Genomic DNA, 13,772 nt, shown 5'->3' with positions numbered 1-13,772 from the left:
AACGGTAACACTATACAAGATTATTGTCTATTATACCTGCCTTGCACTCTCCACCTAGCATTTTTTTAACTTGCACTGTGTTTTTATCACTCTTTAATTAAAATTGTTTTTATCAGTATGCTGCTGCTGGAGTATGTGAATTTTCCCTTGGGGATTAATAAAGTACTGTATCTATCTATCATTCTATCTATATCTTTTATAATGACTAAAAATGTTTAATAAACAGTAAATGTTGTTGTAATCAATTATGAAAAGGTAAAAGCCACCTGGCACTTTTATTAGGAAGAAAAGAGCAAGAACAGGAGAAGACAGCAAAAGATGTACCATCAACCTGGATGATGCGATAGCACCTATTTTTGAGTCAGTACGTTCACCACACACATTAGCTGTTAGGTGGTGAAGTGGTGAGAGAGATGGCCAATTAGTGACAGGGGATTATTAAAGGGGCAGAATGACTAAGCCATGGTGGGCAATTTAGCTTGGTCACTGGGTTACACCCTACTCTTTACAAAGGATACCCAGGGATCCATTATGACCACAGAGAGTCAGGACCTCGGTTTTATGTCTCATCTGAAGGATGGCGCCACTTATACAGCACAGTGTCCCCATCACTAGACTGAGGCATTGGGATTCACATTCAGACCACATGGGAAGCGTCCCCTGCTGGTCCCACCAACTCTTCTTCCAGCAGTAATCAAGGATATTACTACATAGTCTTCCATCCAATCAAAATATCATTTAATGTTTAAATTCCATTTACATATAACACAGCTGGACGATTTCTTCAAATGTCAACAGCAAAGCACAGCAAAAAAAGCTAAGGTATTTGATTTTTCCATCTTGATTTCACTGAAAAGGCAAAAAGAATTTTCAGTTTTCACTGTGATGCCTATAGTCTTATTGTTAATTTACCTTTAGTTCAAGACTAGTTCCATAGATTTTGTTATTCAGTATGGTGTTCCTAATAATCCTTTAGGTGAGTGTATACTGCATATGTTCGCAGTGAACTGCTATGATCAAAGAATCAAAGTATGTAAAGCCACTTACAGTGAAAGATTTATTACCATTGTACAGGTGAGTTACAGACATTTTTAACGATGAATAGTTGACTTTGAATGGTCATCTGTACTACATGTCACAATTGTGAGTAAAAGGCAGTAAATATGTTTCATATGTAAGTTAATTTTTATGTATCTTTACACACAAGCTTCTGTGAGAGTACAGTATACGTGTATTGTTTGGCTAATGTGTAATAAGACCTAAAGTTATACTAGGGGAAAAAAAAGAAAACCTACAGCTGAAGTCGTCCTAGAAAGGTTACAGAATGCTAGTTATACAGAATATGAAGAACCTGAGACATCATTTTGATTCTATTGAAAATAATGAATTGCTGAAGGACTTCATGCCATGCTTGATTTGTTTAAGTACTGCTTAGTATACTGCAGCACCCCAAATCCCAGACACAACCATACAGACACAAGTCCCAGGCTTCCTTCTGATAGTGTCACAAGCACAATACAATTCTCTCACAATACAATTTCTGTCTTTCTTTCTTTTTTCTTTTCTAAGTGAGCTTTTGCCACATCTCCTAGGTAAGCTTTGTCCATCCTCATCCACCTGGATGAGGTTGAGCGGCTTTTTTTTGTCATGGTCCTGAGAGTACTTCTGGTGCTAGGGCACAGCCCCTTGCAAGCACTTCCAGATCAAAAAAAACTCCCACAAAGTAGGGATTACTAATCCCAGCAACCCCTTGGCAGCCACCTCAGAATACAGCACAGCTGTCCTATGGGACTACAGGTCCCAGCATGCCCTGTGGTCGTCCATGTGGGGATTCTAGCCCACGGATACTACCCCTCTAATGCATCTGGGGTGCCGCTACTCCAAATAGATTATCTCTGCCTGCCCCTCCATTACACTGGTCTCTCGGCCAGGTAAGAAACTTCAGTACATCCCTGTCGGGATGCCAGCATATTCACTTTGAGGTTGTCACCTCCTGGCAAAGGCATGGAACAACGTGCCTTTCCTATCGGCCATTTAGTACAGCAGCCTCCTAGTTAGGTAATGAATCATCTCACCATTCCTTTTAGGACACCAGTCCATACCTGTCATCCATCACAAGTTATATAGGTATTGTTACCATATCCAGATGTCTGAGAATGCAGATAGACTTCTTTTTGGACAAATTGCAGACATTTCGTTGAAGGACATGCGTGCGACAGATTCACTGGCAGAATAATGCCCGACCTATTGCTGCATCCAAACAGGGTCATCTTTCAGGTTTACGCCTGGTTCAGCTGCATTGTTCTTATTTGCGAGTGGACATTTCTTGCGGCTTCTGTTCTGTTTCTCTGATGTAGAACCTTCTTGCTCATCTGAGTTCACCTCTGTTATAGCACGTCATCATTTGAAAACTAACAGTGTCAGAACAGTTGGAGCATGAATGTGACTGAGAGAATAAAAGTGAATAATAAAACAAAATGCTAACTTTTACAAGTACCATAAATTTACACCAGGTGTCACAGATTCAAATAAATCCAATGTATGTTTTTATTCTATAATAGTAATAATAATTGCCCACTCACTACTCAAAACAGTTAATGCATGAAGGACCCGGGATCGAAACCACAACCTCTCGACTTAGAGACAGCAGTTCTTACTCTTCACCAGCCATGCAGACGTATGTGTGTGTGTGGTACCCTTGACTTGCTAAATCTGTGTCTTTTGTAAAAGTGTTTATTTGATATTTGGACTTCAGTCTTCACACATTATACACTTCACGTCAGCATTTTTCCAATTATTAGTAGAACATGAAAAAGGTTTCTGTTCTAGTTATGTGTTTGATATTTTTTGCCATGCATTTCCTGTCATCCTACATTTACACACATTGTTGTAGACACGGAACACACATGAAATGTATGCATTCCTAACCATGATATATTATTTACCCTATACATCATTTACCCTATACAATTCAAGGCACCTCACACCCAGATAAACAGACTTTAGCTGGGAGAACTTTGTGTACGACTAAAGCTGTGTTGGTGGGGGATGGGACTGCAGGCTGCCTGCTGCTGGTGTTGATTGACACATTTGAAAAACAAAAGAAGATGATGAGGAAGTGTGAGGGAATTTAAGGTGACCTGGCATTACAAGTTTTTTTGTAGGCTTTAGGGATTCTAGTTTTAATTATTACTGATCCCGCATATGGTATGTTTATGTGGCTGCAACTACAACTTAGTAAACCTGTAAAAAATATATTTTAAATGTCTTCTGACTTTGAATAACATTTACTCACATTTCCTGCTTCAATCTGAATCTCATCACATTCCACAATCACTGGTTCACTGTGTGTCACCAATAGTTTCTCTGTCCTGTCAGTTTTAGGCTGTTCTGACATCAAAGATTCATTTTCAATTGTTGGATCTGCTTCATGTAGTATTTCCTCACCTGTGGAATTTGGCACTGGAAATAACAATAAATTCAATTTCTAGTTGATATTTTAACTCAGTTTAATATGCTGTTTATTTAAATAAAAGTGCCTAAATTTAATCATAACCTTCACTGGAAAAAGAGTTGAAAATAGGTGGATGACAAGCTGAACCACATGTTAGGTATTTGACTTACTCTCTTGAATTTTCTGTGTTCGGCTTGATGTGTCAGAGTCCCTTTTTACCATTGAAGTCCGACTGGGTTTCTCAGAGTAAATCTCCAGGTCATCTTTTTGGCTTCTACTCTCTTGAAAAGAGATTTCGGAGCATTCAAAATCTTGTGTATCCTAAGAACAAACAAAGACTTGAGTGTGATTTTTTTTTTCACCCTTAGTATTCACAAATGATATGCTTAAGATTCAGAAACCTGAGTTAAATAGTTCAAAAAACACACGTTTGTTTTTTTCCTCTGAAACTTTAACAAAAATCTCTGTGTGAGATTTCCACTCAACACACATTTAAGTCACTATTAAGGATATTGATAAAATTCTTGTTTTTTTATCACAACATGAAAAATAATACAATACATCAATGCATGAATGTTTATGCAAATAATAATGTCATTGATTTTAAGTTGGGTGGCATGGTAGTGCAGTGGTTAGTGTTAATCACAACTTCTAAATTGCATGTCTGAATCTCAACCCAGACCCATAATCCCATAATTGTGCCTGTTATGCTACTTGACAACATCAAAATTCTCACAGAAGATTAAGTGTACCTTGCAATGTATGTACATACTAGAAGTGCACTGTCAATGTTACTTAATGGTGCACTTTAAAAGCTTTAAATGAAAGTGTAATTTTAGTGGATGTTCAAATAGACAGCCTTTTCATTCTATACACTGTTAAAAATCATGGTAAACTTTAACCTTGTGTATTTGGAAAATCCTGTTGTTGTGTGAACTCAGTGGACACCCATAAATGCCACATGGGCTGGACGGGCATCACGGCCAGAAGAGTGGATGGTTGCTTACCCGGACAGGAGCCTCCTAGCAAGCAGACAGGCATCCCAGACGGGGAGGAGAAGGGGATCAGATCCAAGAAAGAGAGAAAGAAAGGATAGACGGACAGCCCACTGCAAAGAAATGAAGTCACTGGGGGGTTTTCTCTCCCCTAGGACACTAGCTGGCAGTGGCCCTGGATATCAGTGTCCAGTGGGAAGTCAGCAGGGCATGATGGGAAATGTAGTCTGGTAGAGCAGCCCTGCTGGGGTCACTGGTTACCGCAAGAGGGTGCTGAAGGGAGAAGCTCCCTGCTGTAATGGACCTTCATATGACCCAGAACTGCTTCCATCAGGCAGTGACCCTGGCACTGGAAGTACTTCAAGGTTCTTAATAAAAGGGACTGCACTTCCTTACTCAGGTAAGTCAGAGCTGGGAGGAAGAAAGGCAACACTCAACTGGAGGAGGGCAGTGCAGTGGCAAGAATTGGAAGGAGAGAGAAACCTGTGTTTTTGTGATAGTTTGTGGTACTGTAGAATGAATAGTGTTAAATAAACCATCCCTTATTTGCACCCGGGACTCTTGGTATGTTCTTGTTGGGGGTTTGGGCCATTAATTTCCTGGAATCCTTCACACACTGTAACTGAAAAAAATGAGTTAGATGGTACAAAAATGCAAAACCTAAAACAATTTGTTAATTGAACGTTAAAAACTATGTCATGTACTTTGTTCAAATCGTTATGCATGTGTTAGTGCTCTGAAATCACAGAAGGAGGTGGGGGAAGATTCAGTTGTTCAGAAGATGAAAGCGTACATGTTTGATTTTTGGGGGTCGAATTCACTCTCAAGTAACCATTTACTATTTCGATTAACACTAGAATTACCAGAGCCTAAGAAAAAAACTCGTAATTCCGTCCCACCTTAAATCGCTTCTTAAATCCCTTCACACCTCTCTGCCAGCGTCCTTTGTCTTCTAAATGTGCTGATAAAGAGAAGCTAGGAGCAGCCGGCTATTCCATCCCCCTACCAATTTAGAACGTGCACGAACTTCTCTCAGCTCATGCCTTGATTGAGTATCTGGGAGTGAAGTGGAGTTTTAGAGTGGAAATAATAGATTGTTATTTGGAACACACGCATTTCATGTCTGTTCCGTTTCTACAGCAATCTGTGTAAACACATTGTTAAAACAGAAACATTTTTTATATTCTAGTAGTAGATGACAAAATGTAGGCATAAACTATATAATGCATGAAGCCTGAAGTCCAAATAGCAAAGAAACATTTTCACAAGAATAACACAACAATTGTGCTTTTATTCAAAAATATAACTGCAGAAACAAAAAGCCGCCTTAACAAGCGACATTGACAGCCGTTTATTGTAACTTTCTCTGTGGTTCAATAGAATCAGTTTCCGCTCGGGAATCAAAAGGTCACGAGTTCGATCCTGTGCCACTCTATTTTGAGAAGTAAACTGCTCTTAGTCTTACTATTTTAGAATAAAAGCATACATTTGATTTCAGTCTGTAACAGCCGGTGCAATTTATGATCCTTGTAAAGGTTAGCTTTTTTTTTTTTAATTCACTTTTCATTCTCTCAGTCGCGTTCAGAATCAATCCATACAACCCCATCTAACACAGCTGTTTTCACTAAAGACGCGCTATAGCTCTGCAGTGTATCACGATGCATACTAACGACCCCCAACCGGGTTCTGACACACAAACGCTGGCGAAGCTGCCTTCTTCGTATCTCACCGTCACTTGATTTCTTTTAATTCAGTTTTATTGAGTGTTACTTCCAGTCCCCGCATGTTGCTGTATGCTGTTTCTTTTGTACTCCATGACATGCAGAGGAGAGAATGGTAAAGAGCAGTAACTTCGGCGCTATATGGAATAATCAGACACTCCCCATCTGCCCGTGTCGTTCAAACACAGGAACATACAGTGGTGTGAAAAACTATTTGCCCCCTTCCTGATTTTATTATTCTTTTGCATGTTTGTCACACAAAATGTTTCTGATCATCAAACACGTTTAACCATTAGTCAAATATAACACAAGTAAACACAAAATGCAGTTTTTAAATGATGGTTTTTATTATTTAGGGAGAAAAAAAATCCAAACCTACATGGCCCTGTGTGAAAAAGTAATTGCCCCCTTGTTAAAAAATAACCTAACTGTGGTGTATCACACCTGAGTTCAATTTCTGTAGCCACCCCCAAGCCTGATTACTGCCAACCTGTTTCAATCAAGAAATCACTTAAATAGGAGCTGCCTGACACAGAGAAGTAGACGAAAAGCACCTCAAAAGCTAGACATCATGCCAAGATCCAAAGAAATTCAGGAACAAATGAGAACAGAAGTAATTGAGATCTATCAGTCTGGTAAAGGTTATAAAGCCATTTCTAAAGCTTTGGGACTCCAGCGAACCACAGTGAGAGCCATTATCCACAAATGGCAAAAACATGGAACAGTGGTGAACCTTCCCAGGAGTGGCCGGCCGACCAAAATTACCCCAAGAGCGCAGAGACGACTCATCCGAGAGGTCACAAAAGACCCCAGGACAACGTCTAAAGAACTGCAGGCCTCACTTGCTTCAATTAAGGTCAGTGGTCACGACTCCACCATAAGAAAGAGACTGGGCAAAAACGGCCTGCATTTCCAAGACGCAAACCACTGTTAAGCAAAAAGAACATTAGGGCTCGTCTCAATTTTGCTAAGAAACATCTCAATGATTGCCAAGACTTTTGGGAAAATACCTTGTGGACTGATGAGACAAAAGTTGAACTTTTGGAAGGCAAATGTCCCGTTACATCTGGCGTAAAAGGAACACAGCATTTCAGAAAAAGAACATCATACCAACAGTAAAATATGGTGGTGGTAGTGTGATGGTCTGGGGTTGTTTTGCTGTTTCAGGACCTGGAAGGTTTGCTGTGATAGATGGAACCATGAATTCTACTGTCTACCAAAAAATCCTGAAGGAGAATGTCCGGCCATCTGTATGTCAACTCAAGCTGAAGTGATCTTGGGTGCTGCAACAGGACAATGACCCAGAACACACCAGCAAATCCACCTCTGAATGGCTGAAGAAAAACAAAATGAAGACTTTGGTGTGGCCTTGTCAAAGTCCTGAACTGAATCCAATTGAGATGCTATGGCATGACCTTAAAAAGGCGGTTCATGCTAGAAAACCCTCAAATAAAGCTGAATTACAACAATTCTGCAAAGTTGAGTGGGCCAATATTCCTCCAGAGCGCTGAGCAAGACTCATTGCAAGTTATAGCAAACGCTTGATTGCAGTTATTGCTGCTAAGGGTGGCCCAACCAGTTATTAGGTTCAGGGGGCAATTACTTTTTCACAGAGGGCCAAGTAGGTTTGGATTTTTTTTTCTCCTTAAATTATAAAAACCATCATTTGAAAACTGCATTTTGTGTTTACTTGTGTTATATTTGACTAATGGTTAAATGTGTTTGATGATCAGAAACATTTTGTGTGACAAACATGCAAAAGAATAAGAAATCAGGAAGGGGGCAAATAGTTTTTCACACCACTGTATATTGGTGTAAAAGTACAACAAAAGTGCACTTTTATTCAAGTGCACTTTTTCCATCGCCTTTTCCTGTAAGAAGCAATGTACACACTTCTCTCTATGCTGTGGTTTCTATTACACACCTGAAAGAAAGAGACAATATATATGAAAATATCATCGCACTAATGCAATATCATTTGAAAACGAACAGCGTCAGATCGGGTGTGAATTTATGCAGGAACTGGAAATTCTCTGATGCGGGACCTTCCCCCAGGGAAGAAAGTACAGTGTCAGGTGCTCATTCAGTGTAATAGGAACCATAGCACTGAAAAGTGTGTACAATGCAACAAGTACACGTGTCGTAAATGTAGGAAGGACGGTCCTTGGGTGTGTGGGAACTGTTAATATTTGAATGTGATGATTTTATATAGCACGGAATGAAAATCAGCACTTCTTAGCATTGCACCATGCAAGCTGTCGTATCAATCGCCTACTGTAACTTGCTTTCTTTTTTCTTTGGTTATACAGGTAGTCTTGAATAAAAGTGCACTTGTTTTGTTTGCGAAATGAAGTGTCTGCGTGCACTTTTTCGTGGCATTACACGTATATTTTTTGAGAATGCCTGTTTGAGCATGCTCAAACACAGGAACATAAGTTGGTGTAAAAGTATAACAAAACAACGGGCAGATGGAGAGTGTCTGATGATTGCATATAGCGCCGAAGTTACTGCTCTTTACCCTTCGTTCCGCTGCATGTTCGGGGTTTTGTCATGAATATGCAAATAAATATTTATATATAATAAAAATAAATATTGTTTATGATGAAAAATTCGACAAAGTAATTTTATTATAAAATAAACAACATAAAATTTTACATGTTGTTAATGAAAAAATATTAATATTTTTATGTTTTCATATACAACATATATATTTTCATATTGCTTATTTTATTTTATTGTCTCATGTAATTTGTAAACCATGAACCTATTAATTTATGTTCTAATATAATATTTGATAACGATTATGTAGGGGGGGCAATCCATGGCGGGGCATTTCAGTGCATAACACCGGTGTAAGCGCACACTCGACTACTGTTTCCTTACCTCAAAGTGACAAGTAGTCTCTCTTCAGGGCTAACACCAAGTCGCATATTGGTTGATTGGCGTGCAATGTGGCATTGCACCAGCTGCAGCAGACAATCAAAAGTGGAAACCGACATCCGACAGTAATTAAAAAACTTGCACGGAAATTTTCGCATTTCTTCATAAAGCACAAAAAAACTTCCTTTGACCCGACGTTGTGCAGTCAGAGGATGAACTCAGTAGCGGCAATTTTTCTCTCCCTACGTCGCTGTATTACGAGTATTTTTAAAACAAGAAGATTAATATCTAACATAGCAAAATGGTCCATATTGAAAGGAGGCACCTCAAATAAAATGACAAGGGCTTTCATATCCAGTTCCCGACACTGCCTCCACAGGTTAACACACAAACTACAATTTGGGCTGCAGGCTGGCGTTAGACAGAGACAAACGAACGCCAGTGTAGAAGTCAATCGATCGCCACCACAAAATGCAACATAAACGTCTAGGACGTTCAGAGCAAGTTCGTTTATCCAAAAACTTAACGCCCATGTGAACAAGGCCTTAAAGCGGCTTTTTTGTTTCTGCAGTTATATTTTTGAATAAAAGTGTAATTGTTGTGTTATATTTGAACCTTTTATGAAAATGTTTCTTTGCTATTTGGACTTCAGGCTTCATACATTATATAGTTTATGCCTACATTTTGTCATCTACTACTAGAATATAAAAAAACGTTTCTGTTTATCTGTTTCTCTTTATCAGCAAATTCAGAAGACAAAGGACGCTGGCGGAGAGGTGTGAAGGGATTTAAGAAGCGATTTAAGGTGGGACGGAATTACGAGTTTTTTCGTAGGCTCTGGTAATTCTAGTGTTAAAGGTTGTTGTAGGGTCACCTTTTGAATGTGTGCATTTTTCGAATTCCAAATAAATGCGGTTATGATTCAATCTAATTTCTAAAAAAAAGATCTGTTAATGTATTTGGGCATGTTTTGAAATAGAAATAGAAGCTCAGGGAGGATATTCATCTTGACAATGTTAATTCTCCCTGCTAAAGTAAGATGGAGTGTACACCATCTATGTCTTGTTTAATTTTGTTCATGCAAACAACAAAATTTTGTTGAAAAAGAGCTTTATATTTACTTTTGATGTTTGTAGTACTAGGGTGTTGTACCGTGTTAGCCATTATGAATGTAGTGAAAAGTCAAACAAAATGAAGACTTTTATTGGCTAACTAAAATACTACAATATGCAAGCTTTTCAGGCAACTGAGGCTCCTTCTTCAGACAAGATATAATACAAAAACTGGAGTTCCCTGTGTTTATATACATACTAGGACAAGAAACAACATTAGTAAATCTTTAAGTGAGAATTCTTAAATGTAAAAAATTAATAAGTCCTTCAGGCTAGGGTTAATTTAACAAGAGAGAAGAACAATGTATAGTCAAGATCTTTGGATAAAATAACTGTCCAACAAAGTCTTTTAAAGTTTTTCAATACAATGTGGATCTGTAGTCAGGTTATCTGTGTCAGTCTGACACATATACATACACACACATATATATACTAGCCATGTGCGCCCAACTACGTTGCGCGTGTTAAAGTTGCCTGTGAAGGGCTCCCTGTTTAAACGTGGCTGCCAGTCGTGAACTGGGCCCTTCGTCGCACAGCATTAAAATTTTTTATAAGGGAAACAAATTTACAAAAGAAAACCCTTGGACACTGATTCGATAGGAACGGCCTACTCGGAATCACTGTCCGAATAGTAATTATGTGGTGGTGTAGGAGCATTTCTGCTTCTGTCCGTTCACAGTCCGTCTCGTTTTCACGACGCTATCGTTTCCTCTCACGATGTCTTCTCAACCTTTCTCCAATCTCGCAGGTTGCTTTGTGGCATTCCAAAGAGTAAGGCAATATACACAGAGCAATGGTTATAAAAGGGGGACACATAGGTATCAAGGCTCTTTAAAGCATAAATAGGGATCACTTCACCGACATGTGAGCAAGCCACGGTACCACTGTGAGATGGACAGCACTCACCGGCTACAACATAACAATAATAATTTCCGGAACGTGCTGTTACGTTATTCATTTTACCCACTGTCTTTCTTTCATTCATATGTTACGTAGGCACGTACCTTTTATCTTCGTCAATCTCACTCTCTAACCGGGTCTCAGGAGCTAACCAGCGTAAAACTGTCCACCACCCCTTTCATTATTCCGACACATTGTTGACATCCGTGAGTAACAACAATGTACTGAACAGGAAGGTGGTCTACGCATGCGTGGAATTCACGGACAAACAAAGATCAAGATCTAAATAAAGATCTCTTTAGTTAATTTAAAGCACAACAGTTTGTTTAGTTTGAATGTCTGTGTTTTGAGGTGTGACTGGAGTACTACAGTGAATATTCTTAATGCAATGCCTATGTTTTAGCTGTCTCTCTACTGCCATCTAGTGCTTCTTCTTCTAATTCATTCACGGACAAAAAAAGATTAAGATCCAAATGAAGATTATATATATATATATATATATATATATATATATATATATATATATACCCTGGGGTGCACTGACGCTCTTTCTGAGTTCTCTGCAGGTCTTACCCGGGAAATCCCACAAGGAGCCGCCATTTCCAGGAAGGACACATCACTTCCGGGTTCCGGCCCCAAGAATGAGGTCACTTCCGGTTCCGGCCCCAAGGATGATGTCACTTCCAGTTCCGGTCCAGAGGACAACATCATTTCCGCCCTCTGTGCTATAAAGCTCACTGCCTTTGCTTAGGCAGGCAGTTCTGTTTTGGACTCTGTTGTGTAACAACTGTTTAAAAATGCCTCAAAGACTTTTGCAGCCGGGAAACCGCATTAAACGGGTGGCTGCCCCAAACCTTTCTACGTCTCTGGTCTCCTCTTATTACAATATATATATATATATATATATACAGTATATATACACACACATATATATATATACACACACACATATATACATATATATATACATACATATATATATATATATATACACACAAACACACACACATATACATATATATGCATATACATAACTATACTAATAAAAGGCAAAGCCCTCACTGACTCACTCACTCATCACTAATTCTCCAACTTCCCGTGTAGGAAGAAGGCTGAAATTTGGCAGGCTCATTCCTTACAGCTTATTTACAAAAGTTGGGCAGGTTTCATTTCGAAATTCGACGCGTAATGGTCATAACTGGAACCTATTTTTCTCCATATACTGTAATGGACTTTAGCTCAATGGCCGTGGGGGGTAGGGCTGCGTGTGACATCATCACGCTTCCCATGTAATCACGTGAACTGACCGTGAACGCAGTACATAGAAAAGAAGGAAGAGCTCCAAAAGAGCGCTGAAGAAAAACGCTGAATACTTTATTTGGGAGATACAAGTTTAATGAGAAGACACAAGGTATAAACGAGACTTTGATCACTTTGTAACGGAGTTAAAATTGCTGTAGCGAGAAACTTTTAAGTGCCGGGTCTTAGCTAACATTAAATAAAGCCGTGGACAAAGCAACATCACACAAGAGAGCAGCTCACGTGAACTAACTGAACGCAGTACGAGTGTTCATTTCCATGCATCAAACCTGTTCAAAAAACGCATTACACAATTGACAAGGTGGGAAAAGAATATGCTCCGAGCTGAGCTCCACAGCTAACGTGGTCTAGCAGAAGCAAGTTTGTCACGCTGCCACCAAATACTCACAGAAAAATCCACAAGTTAATACATATGCTGTCTCTAGAGTTTCTCCACACTTAATGTATTCCTCGCATCCCTGTTACACCCTCTGATCTCCCATTTCAATTCAGATGCCGCCCATTTCCAGTAAGGCTCTGCTTCACAATGAGAAGTAATAAGTCTAAGGGACAGACCCTACAAAAGGTTGCCATTGATTTCAGGCAAGATTGCTGTTCTCCTGGACAACTGTACATTGCATTCTCAAGAGTGAGCTTGCGCAGCTTCGTCATATTACAACCAGAGTGCTGAACTGACAACGTGATATATAAAGAGAACTATAATAATCGTAATAAACGAACAATAAAACAGCGGAGAACCCGTGGATTAAATTAAAATGCAGCTTCCTTGGCAAAGCAAGGAAAAAGGATGGCTTTATATGTCATTCGTTTATAAACCAGCGGAGGAGCTGTGTAAAGGCTGCTTCACAAAAAAACAGCGGAGCCCCTTATATGAGCAGGCAGTCTCCAATAGCTACACAATAACTATCACAATCGTAATAAACGCACAATCAAACAGAACAGAACCGCGAAGCAAGGAGAAACGACAGCCTTATATGGCGTTCGTTTATAAAGCAGCGGAGAAGCTGTGTGAAGGCAGCTACACAAAACAACAGCAGAGTGCCACACTCTGAATGTATTCCTCGCATCACCGTTATACCCTCTGATCTCCCATTTCAATTCAAATGCCTCAAATTTCCAGTAAGGCTCTGCTTCGCGATGACAATTAATAAGTCTCAGGGACAGACCCTACAAAAGGTTGCCATTGATTTGAGGCAACATTGCTTTTCTCCTCAACAACTATACGTTGCATTCTCAAAAGTAATCTCAGTGCACAGCTTGGTCATATTACAACTGGAGTGCTGAACTGACAATGTGGTATACAAAGAGATCCCTAACAGATAGTTATTGGTATATTTTTCCCTCAGTTTAAAAAGGTTTTCTTTTCTTCTTAATAAAAATTTAAAAGCAG

At 39.3% G+C, this 13,772-nt stretch overlaps 1 protein-coding gene across 1 annotated transcript in view; it reads right to left on the bottom strand.

The window, feature by feature from the left end:
* Positions 1-13,772, bottom strand: part of cfap74 (cilia and flagella associated protein 74) — a 495,984-nt gene that overhangs the window by 276,356 nt on the left and 205,856 nt on the right. Inside the window, exons 12-13 of the mRNA XM_039755043.1 lie at positions 3,625-3,775; positions 3,296-3,462 (exon numbers count right to left, since the gene is read on the bottom strand). Coding sequence (XP_039610977.1) covers positions 3,296-3,462; positions 3,625-3,775 — 318 coding nt within the window. The remainder of the gene's footprint in view (positions 1-3,295; positions 3,463-3,624; positions 3,776-13,772) is intronic.

Source organism: Polypterus senegalus, chromosome 6 (assembly GCF_016835505.1).
Source record: "Polypterus senegalus isolate Bchr_013 chromosome 6, ASM1683550v1, whole genome shotgun sequence".
NCBI classification, from domain to species: Eukaryota; Metazoa; Chordata; class Cladistia; order Polypteriformes; family Polypteridae; genus Polypterus; species Polypterus senegalus.
This window is presented reverse-complemented; position numbering and strand designations above follow the sequence as displayed.